Source organism: Melospiza melodia, chromosome 10 (assembly GCF_035770615.1).
Source record: "Melospiza melodia melodia isolate bMelMel2 chromosome 10, bMelMel2.pri, whole genome shotgun sequence".
Lineage (NCBI taxonomy): Eukaryota > Metazoa > Chordata > Aves > Passeriformes > Passerellidae > Melospiza > Melospiza melodia.
In genome coordinates, this window is record NC_086203.1 from 15572959 (window position 1) to 15597262 (window position 24304).

The 24304-nt window shown below is 54.9% G+C and overlaps 1 protein-coding gene across 2 annotated transcripts in view; it reads left to right on the forward strand.

The window, feature by feature from the left end:
- CACNA2D2 (calcium voltage-gated channel auxiliary subunit alpha2delta 2) overlaps positions 1-24304 on the forward strand; it is a 212087-nt gene that overhangs the window by 157724 nt on the left and 30059 nt on the right. For both annotated transcript variants that reach the window (XM_063164515.1, XM_063164516.1), the window contains exons 4-5: positions 9747-9806; positions 20233-20277. In XM_063164515.1, coding sequence (XP_063020585.1) covers positions 9747-9806; positions 20233-20277 — 105 coding nt within the window. The remainder of the gene's footprint in view (positions 1-9746; positions 9807-20232; positions 20278-24304) is intronic.

The window sequence follows — 24304 nt, forward strand, 5'->3', positions numbered from 1 at the left end:
ACACCAAATCCCCTGACATCCATGGTGGTTGTTCTCTTCTGTTTGGTTCCTTCTTTCATTGTAACTCAGGATGCTGGGCCATAAATGGAGCTTGCTGGGCTGTAGAAATGCAGAGTTGAACAACACTGAAATTTGAGGCTCCAGACAAGAGAGAATAGGTGAATGGAGGGCAGAAGCAAAGCAGCAACCATCCTGCTCCATCAGTATAGCCTGGATTTGTCCAGTGGTCCATAAGCATCAACATAGGGATGGGGACTGAAGGGAAATACTGTGTGAGGATTTGGGGCTTTGAATAAGAAGGCACAGGGGTGGGAAGGCACATTGGGACATCTTGACAAAGAGCAATGAGTCTGAAGAGCTGGAGCTTTGAGCTTTGCCAAAGAGCAGGAGGCTGAAGGGCCAGGAGAGGGGAGTGAGCACCTTGATCTCTAAAAAGGGTGTCCCAATGGGATGAGAGTGTGTCCTGGCAGCCTGGGGGCTGCCCCTTGCCCCACGGACATGCCAGGGGGAGCTGGATGAGTGTTGAGGTCACCGTGAGCTGTCACATTGGGAACAGCCATTTGGTGGCCTCCTGAACTTGCTCCCTTCCACCTCCCTGAAACTTCCCCACCTCACCTGGAGCCACTGGGGCTTCTTTGCTGTTTGTCTGAAAGTTTGAGCAAAGCTGGTTCCAAATATTGTCCTGGTTTTTAGAGCAGAATACCACTAAAACGTCCTTTTTGCACTGCAGTTGCTTTTTTTTGGTGTTAAAAACTGGCAATGTCAACTGCTCTGCTTGTGTTCCTATCACAGAGGCAGTGGAGGCTGAGCAAGTGCTCAGTGTGTCCAACCCCTCTCGGGCTGCAGGACAGTGGCTGATGGCACTGGAGGACACCAGAAAGATGTCACAGTGTCCCTGGAGGGCTTCAAGCAGGGAAGTTCTGTGGGTTTGCCGGGGCTGTGGGGTGGGCGGTGGTACTCTGGGGCACTCTGGTGGGAATCAGTGCACGCTGCAAATGTGCCTTAGCCCAGGAAGAGAGCAGAGGAGCTGTGGCAGCCCCGGGGGTGCCGCACAGAAATCCCCGCGCGGCAGCAGCGGATAATGAACGAGCGCTTTTTAAAGCTCGCACATCACAGCGCAGCCAGAGGTGATGCCTTAAAATAAATCGATTGTAAGTGGTTTCCAGTGCAAGCTTCCAACAGCCTCTGCTTGAGTGAAAGGCAGAGAGCTGAAGGGGAGGATTTCAAAGGCACTAAAGGCTTCATGCCCATGGAGCAGGGAGTCAGGGGCCTGGCATGATGCAAGCTGCATTTTGGGTTTTCAGGGATGCCCTCCTGCATCTCACAGGAGCTTCTGTGTTGTTGGCACCATGTGGGGAACCACAGGGAAGCGTGAGCCACTCCTTGAACAACTTACTCTCTTCATGTGGAACTTATTTGTCCGAAATACGCAAGGATAATGATAAGGAAGGATTTATTTTTTTTCTTTGAAGACTCTGGCTTCTAAGACCTGGCCAGGCAAATTCCTCCTTCTCCTGCCCAAGTGACAAGCTGTATCACTTCCTTTTTTTTTCCTTTATTTTTAAAAAACCCTGTTTCCTCCAAGCTCTAAGTAAAATTGATTTTTAAGTGCAACTATCTCTTATAATTGCTGCTGAAACGCCTTGTGGTTATTGTAATGGATTTTGAACTGTGACAAGCCCTTCTTGATGATCGTAGCAGGAGGTCCACAGGATATTTGAGTGTGGTTTAGGGAGCGCTGTTTGTTTGAATATTTGGAGTATATTTGGGAGGAGCAGTGGGCTGAGATTGAGACTGACATTCTGGCCCTTCCAACACTGCAGAAGCTGAGCCTGCCCTGGGACCCCCTGCCAGAAGGGACCATCTCCAAAAATCCTTTGTAGGAACCGTGTCCCTCCAGTCACCCATCCCATGGGAGCCACAGCATGCTGGCATGGGGGGAAAGGAGATGGAAGGAGCCCAGGGCAGCACCATCTCCTCCTCCACAGCTTGGTGAAATGCCTGCTGTCACATTTCCCAGCTCTGACCTTCCAGCAAATGCATCTTGACCTGAATTATTTCTAGTCATCTGAAACTTTACTGTGCAGCTAGCAGCTGCTTGTCACCCAGCAGGAGAGTCCCCAAGCCCTTCCAGTCGTGGCAGAGCTCTGGCAGATGCACTGCACCATGCCAGGACGCAGTGTTTGTGCCCAGCAGCTCACCTGCCCTGTCCCTGCTGCTGGCAGGACCCTGGCAAAGCAGCTGTGGGTAGCAGCACCCACCAGGCTCTTAGCCTGGCAGCCCACCCCTGAGGGGCTTGGATTGGGAGGGACAGCCCTGACACTGCTGGGGCACACCTGTCCCACCCACAACCAAAAACAACTCTGGAGTGACATTTCTCAGGTGGTTTGTATCCATCACTCCTCTGGGATGCTGCTGGCATGCCCCAGCTCTTCAGCACCTCCTGGGAGGCAGCCACCAAGATTCCAGCTTCATCCCAAGAGAGACTTTGTTTCTTTGACAGCCAGAATTTTAGACTTTTACTGGTCTGACTGCTGTGGAAATGGTAGGAACAGACTGGGCTTTCTCTGCCTTGCTCAACTTGTTAGCTGGTGCTCCAAAAGAGAGTGAGAGGTGTAAAATGAGCACCATTTAAAATGCTGGGCATGGACAGCTTGGAGAACTGTGCTGTCACAGGGCAGCTCAGTACTCCTGCTTGGCTCTCCTCTGGCTGAATGCTGGGATCCCAGAGCAGAGGTCCCTGCTTTCCTCTCCATCAGCTACAGAAGCTGCAAAAGGCTACTGTGACTGCAAATTAGTGGCAAAGGGGATGGAGGAAAAGGATTTTTCTCATATCCTGAGCAGGCAAGTGTGCCTGGTTTGGCTTCCCAAGGGACCACCTGCATCCCAAAGCCTGACAGCAGCACATTCCAGCCGGACTTGAGCATGATGATATTTAGCAGTACTGTTTAAAGCCATCTCTAATGGAAGAGCAAGGTTTGCTGCCATATGTCCAGGGTAAAAGGCAGGAGCATGCAGGATGAGGCAATGCCAGTGTGGCCAAATGCTCCTTCTGCTGACTCCACTCAGGAGAGGGACAGTGAGAGAGGCCAAGCCTGCCTGCACCTGTTCCTGGCCTCATCTCTCCATCCTGCCTCCCACAGCTCTGCCTCACTGCTGAGGGAGGTGGGGACAGATCCTGCACCCTGGTGTGAGCCCTTCCTCCCCCAGGAGGGATGGGGCAGGAGCCAAGGAGGGTCTGAGCAGCTGAGCTGAGGTTTTGCTGTTGTTGGTCCCCAGGGGCAAGTGTCCCCTGGGTTTGCAGGGCACAGAGTGCCCCTGCCCTCCTCCTCCTCCCCTCCTGGTGACAGGGAGCAGTGGCAGAGCTGCTCTCTGTCTGTGGTTTTGGAAAGCAAGGATCCAGCCTCATGGAGCACAGGAACTCCTGGAGAAGGGTGACAGAGAGAGGCTTTTCTGCAAGGGGAGCAGAGCTGAAGAGAGCAGCAGGCACAGTTTGTGCTGCAGGGTGCCTGGTTCTCTGCACTGTCCTTTTGCCCTTGGTGCTTTGCTGTTTGTGGAAAGTTAAGCCCTTCTGGAGACCTGAGCAATATTTTGAGGTAGGAGAAGCACCCTGAGCAGCAACACACTCCCTTTCCTCACCCTCTCTGCAAAGACATTGGTACCTCTCTTCTTGGGATGTTTCACTCCTCCCCTCCATGTGCTTGTGGGGATGGTGGAAGGAGAAACAAGAAATGCTGACAGGGGAACAAGAACCACATGCTGCAGGCCTGCAGAGCCTGAGTTACTGAGGTGCTCCGTAAAATGATGGAAGTTGTGGCTCTGGGGCTCATCCCAGCCCCCCAGTGCCAGGTGCTGGCTGTGCCACTGCCCCATATGGGATCTGCAGCAGCTCTGGCTCTGGTTTAGCTCCAGCTCTGCACTTGTGACCTCACTGCTGGCAGGGCTGGCTCTGCAGAGGTGTCCCTGCTCCCTGCCCTGCCAGACCCCAGCAATGAACACCAGCTGGTGCAGAACCGAGGTCTGAGAGCCCTTTGAGGATTTCCCACGTGCTCTTTGCTCTTCCCTGGGGCTTTACTTGCCCTCCTATGAGCAGAACATCAGCAGCCAGTGCTGGCTGCAGCCCCATCCTCCCTCATGCCCAGGCTGGATCCAGGTGCAAGGAGGGCTCTATCCATCCCTCTCCTCCTGCACAGCCAGGGGAGTTATTGACAAACAAGTTAGTGCTTTGGAAGAAAAATGCCGCAGCATATTTGAAGCTGCCTCCGTGATCAATACAGAGCCGTGGCTGAGCCTGCTGCTGACTGGATTTCAGATGATGGCTGGGGGGGTAATAAGAGCCCTGGGATCAACTGTCTGGGAGATTATTACAGGATGAGATGCTTCGCTGCTTTACAGTGTTTACTCAAGATTTATATTCCCTCTGTGGACGTAAGGGGTTGTTGTCTGTTGTCGCTGGTTGATCATTTTTGGATGGTGACGTGCACGCTGCTGGGAGGGTTTGCTTGGGGTGAATTCCATGAACGTGCTGGGGGTGAGGGGGAGAGCTGGGGTGGGGGCACCCTGGAGCTGGTGGCAGGAGGTGGCACCATGAGAAAGTGCCCTCTGCCCTGTTGCATGCAGGCAGGGAGGATGGAGACATGTGAAGCAGGTGGAATGGGCTTTGGCCTTTCCAGATGCTCTGCAGTAACAGGTGAGGCTTCAGGGTGCCCTGTCCATGGAAGAGGGGCTGGTACCAGAGAAGAGGGCTTGTGCTATCCTCATTCCTTCATTATGGAGGAGGAAGAGCTGCAAAACCAGCTCCTAGGGATGATCCTGCCTGGGGCTTGAGTTCCTTGGCTTTGTCATATGTGTTTGATTTCACCTTCTTGCCTTAACCTTTCACCAGCATTTTCCTGCAGTGGGAGGAGGGCTGGCAGCTGGGATGCTGTGTGGCACTCCCCTCCTGGTGGCACAGGGCTGTTTGAATCCCCAGCACAGATCTCCCCTCCCAGCCAGACACTGAGCTGCAGAAAGTTAATGCAATTCAGAGCCTTGGGCAAGCTCTGTGATGAGGGTGATAAGAGCCTCCCTGAGGGAGTTAAAGCAGGGCTTAGCAGGAGTGGCTCTCCCTGGAGCAAACATCCCTAGGCACACACAGCTGCTGCATGATGGGCCATGGCTGGGCTTCCACACTGGCTGTGGGGAGAAGCCAGAACTCCATCCCAGACTGCCTGAGGAGCATCCCCCAGCTCCACATCGGCTTGGGGCACCTGTGTTGAGGCTTGGACACAGGGGTGGCATAGCTGCTGTCACACAGGGCTGCTCAGTCTCCTTCTGCAGAGTGTTTGCTGTAATCCTGTTTTATAAATCCAGCCTTGGTCTTTGGCCTCCCTGAGCTCTGCTCTGCTGCTTCCCAAGTTAAACCCACTGATCTGACTGAGGCAGGAGCAGCCAGGGCATGCTTATTGCCATGGTGGGGCTGGGAGAAGAGATTTACTAAATCATTGGACCAGTTTCCTTTGGAAAGAGTCTGTGTGAAAATATCAGAGCAGTGCAGGATAGCCCCAGGTGTGATGGGGAAGAAGGGGTGACGAGGAGGAGCTGAGCATCACCCTTGGGACAATTCTCCAGCGTGCTGGCCCCTCAAGCAGTGGGGATGCCAACATCAGGGATGGTCCCTGCACTAGAGGGGAGGTTGTGGTCCCTGTCTGTGCCAGCTCTGCTGCCCCAAGTGTTGCTCACTCCCAGCAGCTTTCCCATCCGAGCAGCTGTCCCCAAAAGCTGCTGCTGGGGGCGAGCACACGTGGGTGAGCCGTGCTCAGGGTGGGCTGAGTAGCAAGGTCCTGCAGCAAAGCCAGGGAAAAGCAGCAGCCGTGTGTCTGGGGTTGCCATCCTCTGGGCAAACATGGTCATCCAAATTGTTGCCCCTTTCCTTTGCTGCCCATCTTCTGGGAGGAGCTCCTTGGAGAGCTGCCGTGCAGGGCAGGGAGCTGCTGAAGCCCAGCCCTGGTGAGCAGAGAGGGGCTCCATGTGGAATACAAATGAGTCTGGGCACGATAAGCCCGTGCAGCACCTTCCCCCTCGCTCAGCCCGCTGTCTGTCGGGATCTCCAGACACCAATCCCCTGCTAATCTCCTGCTGGCCTTTCGTGACCTTCAGAGTCGTTTCAATTCAGTGTTTTCAGCCTCTAAATCTCCTGTCCTTAGCCCTGGGTGACTTCTGGGGAAAGAAACGTGCTCTTTAAAGTGCCAGGGCAGTCTCTGCACCACAGCCTGCTGGAAATCTGCAGGTATTTCACAGCCATGCTTTATTTTTGGTAATTCCTCTATGTTTTGTTGCTGTTTGAACCCCACAATTGACAGCCCCGGGTCTGAAATCTGGAGAGGTTTTGATGACTGCCCTGTACCCTGCCAGGCTCCCCAGTGCACTGCCTGCCTCCTGGGCATCTCACAGTCCCTGCACGCAGCACACCTTGAGCCGCTCTGATTGATCTGTAACACTTGAAAAATAATGGTTTAATCATTATTAAGGATTAGAAATAATCCTTGAGCTGTATTGATCACAATAACATTATTCATGATGAACTCATTTGGCATTAATGGGGGTGTCCTGCAGCAGTGTGTGGCTCCAGGCAGACCCTGGGGAGCTGTCAGTGGGGTTTGGGGGAGCAGCAACAAAACCCTGCCCTAACAAACACCTCCAGAAGCTGCTGTCCCACAGAGCCCCCTTAGGCAGGGACCAGTTGTTATTGGCACAGTTTTGGAGGATCCTGAATCCAGCAATCCCCCATCCTGTTCCTGAAGCAGCCCGTCTCTGGCAGGGCTGGATGGGCTCCCTCCAGCACCAGTCAGGGATGTGACAGGATGGGACTGCTCCCCTGGGACCCCCACACTCTGGGTCTGTCCCCTGTTGCAGAGGAAGGATGGCAGGCTGCCTGCTCGGCCCCTGTCTCCTCCCAGTCACATCTTGCTCACGGGGCTGAAATGTCTTTAGTGAGGAAAATGCTCCAGGAGCAGCAGCTGGAGGGCTCTGGGGACGCCTCTCCTGGGTGAATAGCCGGCGGCAGCCAGGAGCCAGCACAGCGCCCTGCTGTGGCTGTGCCATCCTGCTGCAGGCTCCCCCCTTCCTGCTATTTATCAAACAAGAACATCTGGGTTTCCTTTTCTATTTTTTTTAACCAAAATTGTGTCTGGTTTGACTTTGACAAATTGACATTTTCCAGAGGAAAAATATCTTCTGTCGAGGTGTCGTTCCTGGGTGTAGCCGTCCCTTACTGCACCATTTGCAACCCTCCAGGCACTTTGCACAAGGCAATGAATAGTTAAAGATGTCCATAAATCTTACCCTAGCCCATAATAAACAAACACACTCTTATCAAGTACAGAAAAATGCATATTTCATCACCACTGCCTTAAACGCAACTCAGAATAAATGCTCGTCTTTAATCAGCCATCTCAATGTATAAACAGAGCACAAAAGCTTGCAGGGGATGAGGTACAGAATTGGGCCACGGATTTTCTAGGCAGCTCTTGGGGGCAGGGATATGGCTGTGCAGGTGAGACCATGAAAAAGTGCCCTGAAAATTCATATCCCTTGGCTTTTCTGTCCAGCCACGTGTTGTTTCTCGTTCCCTTCTGCCTGCCACTGGAGCCATAAGGATTTTGCTTCAATGTTCAGCTGATAGCTGATCTTTCCCCTTGGATGCTGGCCACTGAAAGCAAGCACTTTGATTTAGAAATCAAGATTAAGAGAAAGAGAAAAGATTAAACAGGAAAGTTTCAACCAGTACGTGCTGAGATTATGCAGTGATGGATTCGTGTTTCCCAGCATCTGATAAGAACAAGCTGCATTTTCAGGCTGGGGAGGGCCAGATCTGTGATTTCTTTCACCTTACTGTTGAGTGCCTATGCTTTGCCACGCTCACAGAAATACAGCATCTGCTGCCACAGCCCTGCTCAAGCCACCCTGCCAGGGCTGGCTCTGCCACTGTCCTGCATGGCCAGGGGGGCACTGGGGCACCGCCTTCCCCTGAGCACCCAATTGGAAAGGCTGAGACATTTTGCATCCCTCTGTGCTGGTGGGAGTGCTGGAGAAACTGGTGACAATGGGGACAGCAGCTGTGACCTGTGGCTGTGCCCAGGGCTCCTATGTGTGGGTGCTCTTATAGCTCTTATAGGAAATAATTTCCCAGGGATACCACTGGACTTCACTGCTGCCCCTGTGGGCTCCCATCAGCCTGCCACATGCCTGATGAGCAAAGGAATGCTTTTTTGTCCTGGGATTTGTGGTTCATGGTGTGGAAGTCGTGTGTGTAGCACTGGGACTCTTGAGTTCATTATGTGGATCTCTGTGATGCCGCCCAGGCAGTGATTTGGGGTTGTTATTTCACCCAGGATGTCAGTGCTCCTTCCTCCTCCAGCCAGTTCAGTGTGTGAAAGCAGCCCAGGCTCACCTCTCTCCTCATGCTCTGGCTGCCAGCACCACCTGCATGGAGCAGAGCGTGTCCATCCCCCTCCAGGGAAATATTTCTGCAGGGAATGAGGAGCAGGCGAGGCAGGGGGCTGTGCTGTAGGGTACATCTTCCCTTGCTCTGTGTCCCACTAACTCTCCAGGGAGCCCTCTGGGGACTGCAGCAGCCTGGAAACCCTCATGGCCTGTTAGCCAGGACAGACTGGCCCCTGGGGCTGGGAGCTGGCACTGTGCATCCCCTGGGAGCCTTGACAGCTCATGGCTGGTGGGAGGCAGGCTGTGCTGAGTGTGGCCAGACATGCCTCTGTTAGCAGTGAGTGTCCTGCCCCCAGGGCTCTGGGTGGCCCTGGGCTCTGTGGGCTGGCTCAGGACACTGGAATGCCTCCTGCTGGCTTTTGGTGCTGATGAGGTTGTGCAGCCCTGGCAGGCAGCTCCCCAGGCAGTGCCCACAAACCAGGGTGCCTGGGGCTGCTCATTTTGTTCTTGGCTTTATTTTCTTTGTGATGTGGAGAGGATCCTGTAGAAAGCCTGGAGCTCTCGCCCTGTTTATCCCCTTTGATTCCACAAAAGGCCAGATTGCAGCTTCTTCCAGGCACTGCAGTACCCCAGGGGCTGCCCAGTCTCCAGCCCTGCCCTGCTGCACCCTCTGTGCTGGTGAGGGGTCTCAGGGCTGAGCATCCAGTGAGGGTGCCCTGGTGCTGAGCATCACCCCATCCTGCTTCTGGCAAATAAATCCTGCTTCCTCTGCTTACCCTAGTGTGGCCATGGGGTACAGAGGGGTTAAATGTGGGTGGGCAGCACATTGCACCTCTGGGCCCCAGCACTGGTGCATTTTGAGGGGGTTCTGAGAGGGTTTTTCAAGAGTCTGCCTGTTTGCTCTGAAGAGTCTCTCTGTTTGCTGTGCACAGAGCTGGGAGCTGTCAGTACAGAGAGCTGGGCTCAGCCCTTGCCCTGTGCAACACGAGCCTGCCCTGCTCCAGCTGCCAGGCTGCAGTGGCTCAGCCCTGCTGAGTTCAGATGGCAGCAGTTCCCCTGGAGATACTGGCTTGGCCCAGGAAAGGCAGGAGCAAGCAGGACAAACTGGCTCCCTGTCCCTGGAGCACCCTCCCAGGCTGCTGCCCACCGTGCCTCCTGCTGCCCCCTTGCCCGTGCAGCAGAGGGGTGCCAGGGTGCTGCAGGAACCCCCAGGCAGGGATGCTGGGCACTGGGGTGGCACTGTGCTCCTGGGCTGGAGTGGGCAATGCCTGGCTGCTCCTGCTTCCCCTGGGCTCATTCTTCCTTTCCCGCTTGTTTTGCAGAGACTTGCCAACGCGGCGGAGAAATTCCAGAAGGCTCACCACTGGCAGGACAACATCCGGGTAAGGCTCCATGGCACCCCAGCCCTGCCCCCTGTGCCAGGGCAGCCACTGTGCCATCCCTCCCTGCCCACATTCGTGTCCCGTCCGTGAGTCACCGCTGGCTGTGCCGTGCCCCAGCCCCAGCGCCTGCCACGCTAATGAGAGCAAATGAAGCGATTTGGAGCTCGTTTGCAGCCTCGAACACACGGCGAGGAGAAGGCAGGAGGTGAAGGTCGAAGGGACAGCTCGGCAGTGAGGGGTGGGGGCTGAGGATGCTCCTGCTCTCCCCTGCTCTGGCACCGCTGGGTTCGGTGCTGGGGGGCTGGCACGGGGTGGCAGCAGCGTGGCTCAGCTGTGGCACATGCCAGCAGTTGCGGTGGGGGCTGCTCCTGGGGAAGGAGCAATCTGGGCTGGGAGAGGGAAGACGCGGGTTTAATGATTGCATTTGACTTTGTAATTCTGGCGGTGATAGCACTCAGCAGGAACCTGAAGGATTCTGTCTGGAAATGCTCTCAAATTATAACCATAATACAAAAGGAAGGAAAGATTGTTTTTCTCCCAGCGCGAATGGAGTCTGCAATAAAAAATACTCCTGAGCCACCCAGCCCCTTCCTCTTGGCTAGGATGGCATCCTGCCCAGCCCTGAGGAACCTCCTGTATCCTCTGAGGGGACAGCCTGGGATAGCCCCACTGCCAGGCCAGGCTGCTGTATTCTGGGGGGTATTTCACAGTCTGAGCTGCTGCTGCTGCTCACACAGACCTTCCTGCCACAGGTGATGGTCACCAGGGCTTGCTGGGGAGAGGAAGAGGTGGGAGAAGCAAAGGAGAAGGCAAGGAGGTGACCTGCTTGGCTTTCATTTGCCATGTGGGCAGCGTGGGGTGGAGGCTGGTGGCTGATTCTGTGTCCCGGGGGCACCCAAGGAGCAGGATGAGCTCACAGGGGTCTCCCTGTCTGCATGAAAGCACTGCTGAATTGCTGTCAGCTCTTCCCAAGAGGCCAGGGGAGAGGAGGTGAGGAGGATGATGAGATTTGGTGCAGGCACCTGCGATGCCAATGCCAGTGCCAGACCAGGACCTTGGCTTGGGGCTCCCAAGGAAAGCTCAGAGAAGTGCAGGGCATCTTCATCCCTAGAGTTTACCCAGTCTCACGTGTCCTCTAGGGTCAGGAAACATCCCTGAGCAGCACCTGAAGCTTGACTGTGGGTACCCCAGGGACACTGTAGCTGTCCTGTACCCACCCTGCTGGGCTGGCACCCAGGGTTGGATGCCTTGTGACCAGGGCATGTGCAGGGTGGGCACAAGTCACTGCATTTTGTAGCAGTGCTTGGAGCTTTTGCTCATCCTCTGGAACAGAAGGATGGGCTCCTGCTGCAGGGGCTCTCTGCAGCCCCACAGAGCTCCTTCTCCAACCAGACCTGGCTGGCTTCCACTGCCAGGGGACTAACAGCAGGACACAGAACACGCCGGGAAAGGCTGAAGCACTGGGAAGCTCTTGGCTCGTATTGCCATTCACGGCACAAACCTTTCAGAAATCCACTTTCATAGAAAAAAAAATATTTTTAATAGCACTGTTTGCAACCACTTAATCAAGGTAATTAGGAGCGAGTCACCCAGAAACAATGTGCAGTGATGCGTCACCGCAGAGCTCGGCGCTGCTTTATCAGGACAGCCCAGGCCTGCCTGGGACACTTGATGGACTGGTCCAGCTCTGTGCACAGCCCCCAGGGTGCTGGGCATCATCCCTGCCTGCCTCAGACCTGCCTGCAGCAGCCCCAGCTCCTGAGCAGAGCAGAGGGATGGAGGGGCTTTGGGGCTGAGCCTGCTTTTCCTGCCCTTTATCCTGGAGATGGATGGGCAGGGTCGGAGTGCCAGCACCGCTGACCCTGGCTCTGCAGCTGCCCCCACAGCAGGCAGGGAAAGGGCAGCAGCACAGCAGCCCAGCTCCTCCTCTCCTCCCTTCCCACCAGCAGCTCGTTCCTGCTGGCTGCAGCTCTCCCCTGCTCTCCCAGCGTGTCTGTCCTCGCCCCGTGCCGGAGTCGGTGACAGATTGAGGCAGGCGCGGTTATTTCTGTGTTTCCATCCAAAGGCGCCGGCAGATGCTGAGTGTTTGCACTGCATTAGTGCTAATGGCAGCCCCATTAAACCTCACTGCAGATGGGTTGCTATGGAAGTCCAGGGGAAAATGAAGCAGGAGCAAGAGCCTGAGCGGCTGGGAGCTGCTGCCAGCCATCACTCACGAGCCGTCTCTACGGGGAAAGTTCCTTTTCCTTTGCTGTTTTCTGGTTTCCTTGCTTTTTTCCAGCTACATCCCAGCCAAGCTGGCCTTTCTGGAGCTGAGCTCAGCCTCCCACCACAGGAAGCTTTGCAAAGTGCCTCCCTGTTCCCTAAACAATCCCTTACTCCTGTCCTGCTTCATCCCTGCTCCCTGTGCTCATCCACCCTCATGTCTACCAGCTGTGCCAAGCTGGGGCTGTGTCCCAGATCAATTCTGGATATGGGGCCATTTTCCTTGGTCAAAAGTAGCCTTGGCCCCAAGGTCACCCGTACTCTGAGCACGCTCATGAGTTCCCTCAGGCTTGTTTTACTCCAGGACTATGTGGCAGCTCAGAGTGTCATGGTGGGCAGGGATGTGGGGAGGGGCGTGGGGAGAGATTGTGCCCTTCCCTGCCTGCACTGTGGGGGTCTCTCAGGGATGCACATTCACCCTCTGGAGAAGGCTGGGAGAGCTCTGGAAAGGTGAGAGCTGGGTCCTGTTGCCAGAGTGGGCTCCCACCAAGGGACATGGCAACCACCTGGCGCTGGTATGGTAGGAAACCACAGAAAATTCCCCATTTGCAGTGACCTGGCCTACCAGTTCTCCCAGTGAGAATCTTCTGGCCTACAGGCTTCCATTCAGAGATTCACTGGGATAGTCTGGCTCCACTCCATGCAGAGCCATGAGGGTTTGTCCTTCAAGGCACAAGCTGGCCCCCTGCTCTGGATGGCCCCAGTTCTGAGCCTGGCCTGTGCTGACCACCCCAGCAGCAAACAGAGGTGCCAGGGCTCCAGCCCACCCTGCAATGCAGCTTTCAGGTTTTCATCCTCTGCTTGCTGCCCTGCTTGGGCAAGGGTCCTGCAGAAGTAGAACTAGCTATAAAAATGCTGAAAGGTCATGCTGAGTTTTTTGCTGCCATCCTTTGTATCCATCCTCGCTGACAAGTTGCCATGTGGCCTGTCAGACATCCCAGCCAGCTCCATGTTCTCCCAGCTCTTTTCCATTTGGGTGCTCTGCTTTCCTCCCAAGTTTTCCTTGGGTTCTTTTCCAGACCTTCAGCCCCATGCCAGCAGCATCAGCAGGGTCTCAGGTGTCCCACACTCCATGCTGACCTGGGGGATGCTGTCAGAGGTGCAGATCTGCAGTGCCAGCCACAGAATGCATCCCAGGCCAACATCACCATCATCATCATCATCATCATCACCGTGTGTAGGTGTGCTGGGGCTGCCAGAGCTATTTGTGCCTTTAGGGGACACTCCAGTGCTGCAGAGATCCATCCCCTCGTTTATGTGTGCTTGGCAGGATTACATAAATTGCCTTTAAAAGTTGACTTCTTTATAAGCCATTTTCTGCTTCATAAAATGTTTATTACTGTTGTTTTTCTCCCAGTCTCCTTCCTCGCTGCATTTTCCATCACTATACTGGGAAGCTCCCCTCTTCCTCTGCCTGCTGCCCCTCTGCCTCCCACCTCTCCCCACCTTGTGATGTTGGAAAGGGCCCTTGGAAGGGTCAGAGCCCAGCAGGCCCTTTTTCCTTGGAAAAGAAAAATAGCCATACATTGAGCTGTGGACGTAGGAGCTGCTGGGGACAGAGTTTAACCACGGGGTGGTTTTGGGGAGTGGTGACATTTGTGGAGGTGGCAGGGGCATCACAAGTGCTGGACAGCCCCATGCTGCTGCCTCCATCTGTAACCCCTGCCTGCAAGCACATGAGGAATAACAAAGCCCAGATAATTTCAAGCTCCATTAGAAACGAAACTCCAGGGAGAAAGGGATTGCTGTTTGCCAAATGGGGATGGACAGGAGCAATAACAGGGACTGTGCTCCTGCCTGCCCAGGAAAGGTGCAGGATAAAGCAGGGATACATGGCAGCATGGCTGGGTACCCAGCCACGGCCACACAGCCCTGGGAGCTGCATCCCTCTGATCCCTCTGTAGGAAAAGCAAGGCAACCCCAACGAAGGGAAGAATGACAAGGAGGACTCCGTTGATATCAGAAGGCTAATTAATTACTTTATTATACTATATTATTCTATATTGCACTAAATGTAAACTGAATCTGCACAAGCACTCAGCTACACCGAACAAAACCTTGTGACTGTCTGCTGACTGACGATCTGCACACACTCCTGGCCCTGACAGGCCGAGGAAACAAAACACCATCACTCTGGGTAAACAATCTCCATATTGCCTTCTACTTTGGCACAACACAGGAGCAGAGAATGAAATAAGAATTGGTTTTTTTCTTCCTCAGTGTGATTCCCAGAAAATATCCTTGGGAAGTTGTGCCTTGCTTTCCTCTGTGAAGAGAAATGCAGCCACCTCCCTCCAGGTGCAGGATCCTGCTGCTCCACCCAGCACTGCTGGGTGTGTGTCTGTGGGGGAGCAGCAGTTGTGCCATGCCATGCCATGCCATGCCATGCCATGCCATGCCATGCCATGCCATGCCATGCCGTGCCATGCCACGCCATGCCATGCAACGTGTGGGCTCCAGCAGCTGCTCCCGTGGGCTGGGCACAGCCATGCAGGCAGAGCTTTGTGTTCAAAGCAGCAGCAGAAGGGCGAGCGCCAGCTCCTTATCCTCCTTTCATTTTTCTCCTCCTTTAATTACAGATCCTACTTATCAGCTGAGAACAGAAAGATTGTCACCGTAACCTTGCACTTGCCCTTGTAGAAGGTTTACCTAAAAAGTTAGAAAATAAAATCAAATACTCTAATTTGCAGTCGTCTTGCCATTTCAAACCCAGTTTTCATTACAGCACAGAAAGTGCATTGAAGCTGTGTTTATAACCCCCTTTTAGATAACAAATCACATTTTCTTTTGGCTGGCGAGTGTGTAGAATTGATATTTTTTTTTTCAGTTTAATGGGTTTGTGTGTTCAGGAATGATCTCCATCAGCTGAGAGTCTTTATTGTGTTTGATATAATGTCAGCTTTCATTACGCTCGGAGAATTACTGTGCTACAGCACCAACCTTGCTCCTGTAGCGCCGTTCTGGCCGAAAAGCAGAACAAGAAAATCATTCACAAAACCCCTGTGTCGGTGCTGTTCCCTCTTAAAAACCAAGGATGGGGCTTGAGGGGGCTTGACCAACCCCCCATTCTGCAAGACCACTGAGCCATCCATGGCTCCTCCATGACTGTGATGGTTTGGGCTTGCTGGCTTTCCTCTCAGTGCTGCTTTCCCTTCCCATCCCATCCCATCCCATCCCATCCCATCCCATCCCATCCTGTCCCAGGAAGGGCAGGGGCTCTCCAGCAGCCTCTCTGTGTGTGCTGCCCCCGCTGTGGCACTGGGGTGCACTGGAGGGGAGCAGCAGCCACGCCTCGCTCGAGGCAGCCTCAGAGGAGCAGGACAGACAGGAGATGCCGTGCAAAGAAGAATGGCTGGCGAGGTGTGATCAGATAAAACATCTTCTTGGGGAGATGAAAAAACTGTTGACAGGTCACTTAAATATTTCCCCGGCTCTGTCAGAGAGGCAGGGAGAGGAAATTGCTTTTAAAAAAAAGATGCCAAGGCAGATTATGATGACTGTTTCCACCTGTCCTGGGTAATGCCTAGGGCCCCTGATGGTGGATGGGATGCAGGGAATTCACAGTGCTGCAGGAGAAGGATGGGCCCCACCAGGCCCCTTCTTGGTCTGTCCAGCAGCCTGTGGTGGCTGGGGCTAACCATGAATATTGTCCTCTTCTGGGGACTAGGAAAGGATTCATCGTGGAGCATATGGACAAGAATGGTTCTAGCCAGTGCAAACAAAGGGTCAGCCCCTACCAGCCACAGCCAGGTTTGGCTTGCAGGTAGGAATTTCTCCCAGGAATCCATCCAGCCCCTCTGGAGCTTGTTCCTGGCTGTGGCCCTCACCCCAGCCCATGGCAGGTGTAGCAGGAGCACTTTCTCTGCTCTGTTGTTCCCCAGCCAGGAGGCTGCTGTGCCCATGGCAGGGCTCAGACACCCTGGGCTGGGCACTCACCTGCTGAGAGCTGCAGCCCCAGCTCCGGCCAGGACCAGCTAAGCAGCACACACCAATGCCCAGGGACAGCCAGGAGGGCTTGGCAGGGTGATGCTGTGGTGGTGATGTGTGTGTGTCCCTGCTCATGCTCTGCCCCTGCTGCCCTAGCCCAGGTGTGAGGCTGCAGGAGCTCTGTGACACGCTGCAGGGTGTCTCTGTATGAAAGGTGCAGCTATAAGCAAAAGCTGCTGCTATTTCTGTGTGCTTAGCGGCTCAGGGACGTGAAGAAGTACCTGAACACTCACTGTCCTCTCAAAGTGCTGATGGCAGAGGAAAGGTGGGCTCATGAGCAGAGTCCCCAGTGCTGTATGGGCACACCAGCTCCTGCTTGCTCTCCCCACCCACTGAATTGCCCGTGGGTCTGACCAGGCCCAGCTCTGGTCACCTGGCTTATCCCCTCACAGATAAGCTGTGCCCTGGGGTGCTGGTCCTGCCACCAGCTCCATCCAATGGCTGGAAAACAGGCAGGTGCCAGCTTGGGATCCATCTTTTCTTCCCCACCACCCTCCGAGTTCCCCCTAACTGCCTGAAGGCAAACTGCTGCAGGATTTGACTCTTCCAGAGCCAATTAAATCTTGAAAGAGATTTGCTGACCACCGGGGTCACCTGTGCTGCTCAGAGAATTGAAGCCCACAGCTCGAGGCTGAGAGGGACCAAAATCAATGTGCTGCAGCAGGATCTGCCTGCACAACTGCCCCGGGGAGCTGCAGCATCCCCAGGGCATGTGATTTACAGGGTGACCCTTACAGGACTACAGTGAGCAATCCTGTGGAGTCCTACAGGCCCTCAGGAGAGGGATTAGCCAGATTAGGTGATTTTACAGGAAAGCTCTACAGGGGAGAACAAGCCGTAGCCCTCCTGCAGTGTCCCTGCCAGCTGTGTGCTCCAGCTGGATGGCTGGAGCAGGGAGCTGAGGTTTTTAGGGTGGTGGCAGCTCTGTGTGTGATACAGTTTGACTGTCACCTGGTCAGGTCGCTGACTTGGAGGCTTGGTCCAGCACCCCTCCATCCAGGCATCTCCAGGCTGCAGTGAGGTAACAGAACACTGGCCTTTTCAGCATTATTTTTAGTTGCTGCAATTGTTTTAGGCAAAAAAAGATCTATTTGGATGCTCGTAGAGGGCTGTGTCAGGGGTTGTGGGGGGAGTGTCCCTCACCACCCACCTGTGTGCCCCTCCTTGTCCTGGGCTTTGTCTCATACCTGTTCTGCTGGGGAGTGTCAGGAGAGCCAGAGAAGGGTCCTCCCTTGTGCCACTGGCAAGGCTCCAGCTTGCAGCTCTCCTGAAGGTCACAGCCTGGATTTTAAATCAGCTTTTCGCTTGGTGTTTGGGTGTGAAAACAGTGAAGGTGTGGAGCACAGGGCACCTGGGGAGGGCTCAAAGGGCTGAGGAAGGAGCCAGGGTGCCTGGGGAGATTTAGGCCTGCAGCATCCCCAAGGCCACCTTCAGGAGGTGCTACCTGGGTCCAGCCTTGGCCAGGGGCTGCCCAGGGACACTGAACCACAAGGGTTTGGTGCAGGTGTGGTGGTTCCTTGGTGGCCTTGCTGGAGAAGCCTGGGCCATGGCTACAGGGACAGCTGCAGATCAGTCTGGGATTGCGCTGAGCTCCCAGAGTGTTGCACTGAGGGTTGCACTTTAGGGGCTGAAATAACCCCACACTTACCCACCAGTGACACAGCCAGGCAGTGCCATGGTGCAGGTGGCACTTGGCAATTTAGGTACAAGAAGATGGGCGGTGGTTAACACATCCTGGAGCAGCAGCTCCTCCTTGTCAGCCTCCCCTGCAGTGGGAACCAGTGTATGCTTCCTGCAGAGACAGGGACAATATTTTGCCTTGAAATCCCTTGACGTCTTCACCCCCTTGTTTTCTTTATTGGTATTTATTCTGAAAGGCTCGAGAAATACCAGTGCTATTTACACAGACCTGGTGCTGAGTTTAACATGGACCAGAGGAGGAGAGGATTGTATGAAGAAGGCAAATGTGGTTTTAAAAAAATATTAGTGAGCAGAAAATGTAGGACCCCTTGTTGCCTCTTGGAACACTCATGGCATCTTTTCATGAGAGAGAAAAGATGCATCTCTGAGGGCTCTCTCCCTCCTTCCTGGAACAGACACAGGCTTCCAAGTGGCCAGGACACAGATGCCCTGCCAGCTCCCCCAGTCTCCCTTGGGCCCCATGAAAAACCCCCAGCATCAGGAGGGCTGTGGCAAGGGTTTTGGGCACATGTCAGGGCCAGGGCCACGCTGGTGCTGTCTCTGTGGAAACCTCAGCCACAGCCTGTGTGGCTGAGATCTCACCAGCTGCTCCTGGGGTTCTCAGGGCTTGACAGAGGGCATGGCAAGGGCTCTGTGATCCCTGGGGGAATCGGTGGGAGGGACATCCTTACAGGATCTCTGCTCCCTGTGCCGTGCCCTGTGCCGTGGGAGCGCTAGGGCGGGGAAAGCAGGAGCAGGGAGCGACTGTCCTGCCCGAGCATCATCACCTCGGCTCTCCTGCCCGAGCATCATCACCCACCTCGAGCCCTCTGCACTGCGGGAGCGGGGACCGAGCTTTTCGGAGGAGCCAACGGCAAATAAAATGAATAACAAAGCACCTTCTGGCTGGCCGCTGTTAGTCACACTCACTCCTGATTAAAGATCATTAAACATGAAATTAGCTGGTTTGTGCTCGGGTCTCCGGGGGTTCCTTTCATTAGGAGGTGCAGATGGCCGTGGATCGGGCACGGGGCGGCCGTGGGGCCGGCAGTGGCACAGCAAGGCCAGATGAAGGGAAATTAATTCTTTTTTTTTCCTTTCTTGTTGTTGTAAACCCCACAGCATTTCACAACAAATCACAGATAATTAATAAGTGTGTTCCCTTAATGACTGGGCTTTTTAATAGCAGAAATTGGAAGATGCTGCGTCAATTTTTTTTTTAATATTTCCCCTCCGGTGCTGCCTTATCTCAGTCTCTGCCATGGGCATCTTCTCTGCTCAGGGAGATGCTGGAACTGCCCTTTGCAATCCCCATTCTGGGGAGACACCACCTGCCCAGCCTGCCAGGGTCCCCTGCTGCTGATGTCCCCAAGATCAGCTGCAGGGCTTTCCCACCTCTTGGGAAGCCGGGAGAAGCCACTGTGAGCCACCCTGGGGAATAATTTTGGATGAGAGGGTGATCCCGGTGAGGGGCAGTGACAGCCAGCCCTCAGTGGTGCCGGGCTGGTGGGACGGGTGGTGCTGCCCAGAGAGCTGCTTGCCCCCACTGGTCCCTTTCTCCAGGCTGGCATGGATGTCACAGTGCCACCGTGCCTGGCACAGGGCTGTGTCCAGGGCTGTCCAGAGCAGGGGCAGGCAGGACAGGGATGCAGTCAGTGCCATGGAGGCTTTGGCCGTGTTTCTGCTGGGGACCAGCCCGCTTTCCTTGTTCCATAATGCAGCAGTGATCACCCCAGGGCTGCCCGTGCCGGGAAGGCTGCTGGCTGCTGATGGGGATTGACTGGCAGACGGCGCTGCCCGTGTGCCGGCATCACACCCGGTACCGGCACGCTGGGAAGAGGCTCTGAGTGCCCTTTAATTACCCTTGCTACTGCTACACGGAATGCTGTTGTGACAGCATCGCTGCTCTCCCAATTGCCTCTTCAGGAATTTTATCAGCTGTCTCGCGTCTTGACACTCTGGGAAGAGGAATCCAAGCAGACCTTTCTGCTTAAATAGGTTCTAAATACCCCAAATTAACGACGTGCATTTCTCTGTGGAAGCAAGGACACTTTCCTCCCTGTTTCTGCAGTGCGGGGAGGGGGCCTGGGTGGCTGCAGGGCCATTGCCTGCCACGCTGCCCAAACCTGGCTCTTCTGTGGCTCCTGGTGTTTGCAGCAGAGGCAAAGCACCCTGGCTGTGGGCACTGGGGACAGTGCAGGGCTGTGCTCACACCGGTGTCACTGTCACAGGGCTGGTGGCCCTGCAGTGCTCTGGCTCAGCTCAGTCCTGAGTCAGGGAAGCATGGCAGGCCATGGCCAGTCCTTGCAGGGTGGATGTGGAGGATGTGAGGTCCTGAACACGTGCCAAGGACAGCAGGGCTGGGGAGGGCTCAGTCCCCAGCAGGGTGGCTGCCAGGAGCATGAGAGAGGCACTGAGGGGATGAGTCAGGGGCAGGGACTCCTTTCCCATCCCTGACCTTGATGGCACTGACAGCTCTCCCCTTTCTCTGCAGGAGGAAGACATCGAGTACTACGACTCCAAGGCCGACACTGAATATGTAAGTGCTCTCTCTGTGGCATCTCTGGCACAGCCCCACCCTGGCCCAGGGCTGAGCCCCTCACCAGTCTGTCCCAGCACGGTACCAGGGTCACGGCACAGCATTTGTCACGGCTGTAACCACATTCTGTGCCTGGTGTGCAGCCGTGTCCCCAGCTGAGCCGTGGTGACATCTGGCCACCAGCACCGGGCCTGGCAGCAGGCAGGTGGGCAGGTTGCTCTGCTGCCTGCAAAAGTTTCTAAAATTAAAGCTGGCATCTGAAATTCAAATGAAGAGCAAACCTTTAATTAGAGACTGAATCTAATTCCCTGCCCTACTCGGAGCAAAGCCATCCTGTGATTTCTGGCAATCAGTGCTTTAACTGCGGGCCTGGCAGCCCCCATCCCCCGGGGCTCCCGAGAGAGATGGCATTTGCCAGCTCCTCCCGTGGTGACAGCGAGGGGACCTCACTCAAGGGCTGTGCAGGGAGCTCCACCAGCACTGCTGGCTGCCCTGGGACACCCTGCTCTGCCCTGGGTATCCCTCTGTGCCCTGGGCAACCCTCTCTGCCCTGGGTATCCCTCTGTGCCCTGGGCAACCCTCTCTGCCCTGGGTATCCCTCTGTGCCCTGGGCAACCCTCTCTGCCCTGGAGCACCCTGCTCTGCCCTGGGGCACCCCTCTCTGTCCTGGGACACCCCACTTTGCTGCCAGGTCACCCCAGTGCTGCAGGATCCTTAGGTCAGTGATGCTCTGGGTGTGAGGCTGCTGAGCAGAGTCCTTGGAGCTGACCAGGAGCCCCAAGCACAGCAGGGCACAGCCTTGGGGACAGCCCCAGCCAGTGCTGGTGCACCAGGGCTGCTCCTTGTCCCCAGGCAGACCTGACAGCAGATGTGCCATGGAGAGACAGTCACACAGCGGGAGAGAACGTGGTGTTGGCAGCAAACCACATGACCCTACCCAAAAATAACACACAGGTGACCCCAAGAGCATCCAGAAGGCCCTGTGCAGAAGGGAGGGGAGCACCTGGGCTTGATGGGGTCTCACCAGCTTGGGTGACATGCCCTGCACTGACCTCTGTCTCTCCTCTCGACCCACCTGGGAGTCTGTGCCCCAGAGCAGAGCCAGGGACAGGCTGGAAGGGAGGAGGATGGATGGATGCCTTCAAAGCAGAGTTGCTGGCTGACTGCCAGTGTCACTGTCCCCAGGCAGTGACAGCAGAGGGCTCTTGGCAGGGGAAGCAGCCACAGAGAGCTGGGAGGTGGGAGGGGGAGGTTGGGCAGATGCTGGGACTGAAGTGGAGGGCACTTGCTGTCCTGGGCAGGTCTCCCTGCCCACAGTGCCACTCATTTACAGCTGAGGATGTCTCCTGTCATTCCCCTCCCGCCTGTGGGGAGATACAGAAGAGGGAGGAGAGGATCCTGCCATGGCTGCTCTGGAGAGGATGGAGCTAATGGGCTTAAAATACATTAAAGGGGATTTTGGATAGAAGTGAAGGAAAAACTGGCTGGTGGTTAAGGCAGGAGGAGACAGCCTGGGGAGCAGAGCAACTCCCAGCACAGGGGATGAGCAGCAGGACTAATGCATCCATCAGGCTGGGCTGGGCTTTTGCTATCAGAGCTCAGGGCAGGGGACAGAAGCTGGATGTCCCCATGCCTGCTGTTCCCTAGTGTCACACCCCACCATCCTGGTCACATTAGGCAGGATTGGGAAACAGGACAGGGAGAAGGCATCCCGACCTTGGAGCTGTGCCCACGGAGCCCTCCCAGCACAGGGGGCACTGGGGACAGGCTGTGCACAGTGGCATGGCACAGTGTCCCTGGGGCCTGCAGGATTCAGCTCCCTGATCCCTCCCTTCCCAAAGGAGCTGACATATCAAGGAGCAGCAGCCCTGCAAATCTCTCACCAGCCACAGCAGCTTTAGTCCTGCCCTGAGGAGATACCAAGCAAAACTGCAAAATTGGGGTTGTCCTGTTGTACATATGTGTGAGTTTGGCAGGGAGGGCACTTCCCCCCCTCTGCTGTCGCTTCCTTACCAGTGCAATCACAGCAAATTTAATTCCAACAAAAATAATGGGGGGGAAAAAAGGAAGATGCTGCTGAGGTAAAAAAGGAGAGAGATGAGACCAGAAAGTCTGAATGGAACGCAATAGTTCTCTCTCCATCCTTTCTTTATTTAGCTTCAGTTTTTCTATTTAAATGGAGCACGATGTAGCTGAGCCAGAGTGGGTGCTGATGGACAATGGCTGCTGCCCATAACTGGGGCTTATTCACAAGCCTTACACTGGCTTTAGCTGCAGTGAGGAGGAAATGAGCTTCTTATTCATCCTGCCTGCACCTCAGCTCCACTATCCTCCCAAACAGACTTTGGATTTCCAAGTGGTTTTTAACAAATGGGAACATCAGAAAATTCTCCCAGGGGTCGCCAAGGCTGTCAGAATGTTTGCAGAAGTGAAGTTTTCACCTTTCCCAGCTAGCAAGAACCATGGGGTTTGTGTGGGGAGAAGTGTTGAAATCAGCAGACAGACTCGGTTGGGAGTCACAGGCAGAACAACACAGAAATAAATTAATTTTCCACCTTTTGTGTTGTGTTCGTGGCAGGGGATGATGCTTGTCAAAGCTGAGCCTGGGACATGGTGTTCTCAGGTGGAAAACAGCCCAGCTGTGTGAAGGTATCCTGGCCCCAAGGGCAGCCCCCAGCCACCCCCTGAGGTCCTGGGGAGAGCTGAGAGTGAGGGGCTGATGGTGGGGGGCTCTGTGCCAGGTGGGGCTGCCCCCTCACTGCTCACCCCTCTCTCTGCTCACCCTGCTCAGCAAATGCAGCAAAAAGGGGAAGGAGGGGAGGGAAAAAAAGCCCCTAAATGTCAGCAGCAGCAGATGAAGGGTGTTGGAAAATTTAATCTTCCAACTTTCTCAACTAATGTGACATTTGGATTTCCTCACGATAAGCTATCAGCCCCAGAAGTTTCTTTCTTTTGCCTTTTTTCTTTTTTTTTTTTTTTTTTTCCTATTTTTTAACTTCTCTCCTCTGGCTGGTAATTTAAAAATAAATGGTCTAGAAAGATCTCTAAACAGTACCTTTGGCAAAGATTAAAAAAAGCGAAGGGGGATAGGGGAGCAGGCTGGCGGGAGAGGCTGATTGTTATTTATAACCTGGGCTGCTGGAAAAGCAGGAATGTGGCTGGAGAACACATCATCTCCCTCCTCAGCATTAAATTACCGCATTTCAGGAAAAACTGATATATTTAAGGAGAAAGACCCTTCTGCACAGGCCGGGAGTTTCTCAGCCATGTGTTGGGGGCTGGCATTTATATCCATGATTATCGGAATCGCAGGGTGCTGATGTGAATATTTCACTGGCCTTTCCAGACTGAGCAGGGATGGGAGCCCCAGGGAGGGTGAGCAGGCTGTGCTGGGATCTCGGTGTGTGCTCCAGGGGCAGGCAGGGGTGCTGCAAGGGCCGGATCAGCCCTGGTTTGTCACGGGGCTGCCATTGAAGCAGCCATCATTAGCTGTGATGGCCGTTCCCATGGAGATGAGCAGCGAACGGGGGGGCTGCATCTGCGGGAGCTGCCGGGGACGGGATCGGCATCGCTGCTGTGCCGGGCACATCACAGCTCCATCCCGGCTCCACACCCTGGGGACCACCACGGTCCTGGAGCCAGGGGCAGGCTGCTCTCCTCAGCAGCACCAGTCAGCTCCAGGGCACATCACAGCTCCTCCATCCCAGCTCCACACCCTGGGGACCACCACAGTCCTGGTGCCAGCATTCCTCATCATTCCAGTCCTGGTCCTCCCCTCAGCAGCACCAGCCTGCATGGAACACGGGGCAGGGGATTGCCCAGAGCGTGGCAGCCGCCTGTAAAGCTGTTGGGTCATCTCTGGGTTTTGCCCTCTCTGTCATTTTGGGAGGCTGGAGAGAAAATGTGACTGACAAGCCAGCTGTGAAAGCAGTGGAGGTGGCAAAAGCTCTCAGGGCGTGATGACTTCTTGCTGAAGCAGTAAATATGTATCATATTGATGTATTGCCGTGGAGTCGATTTCTAATGG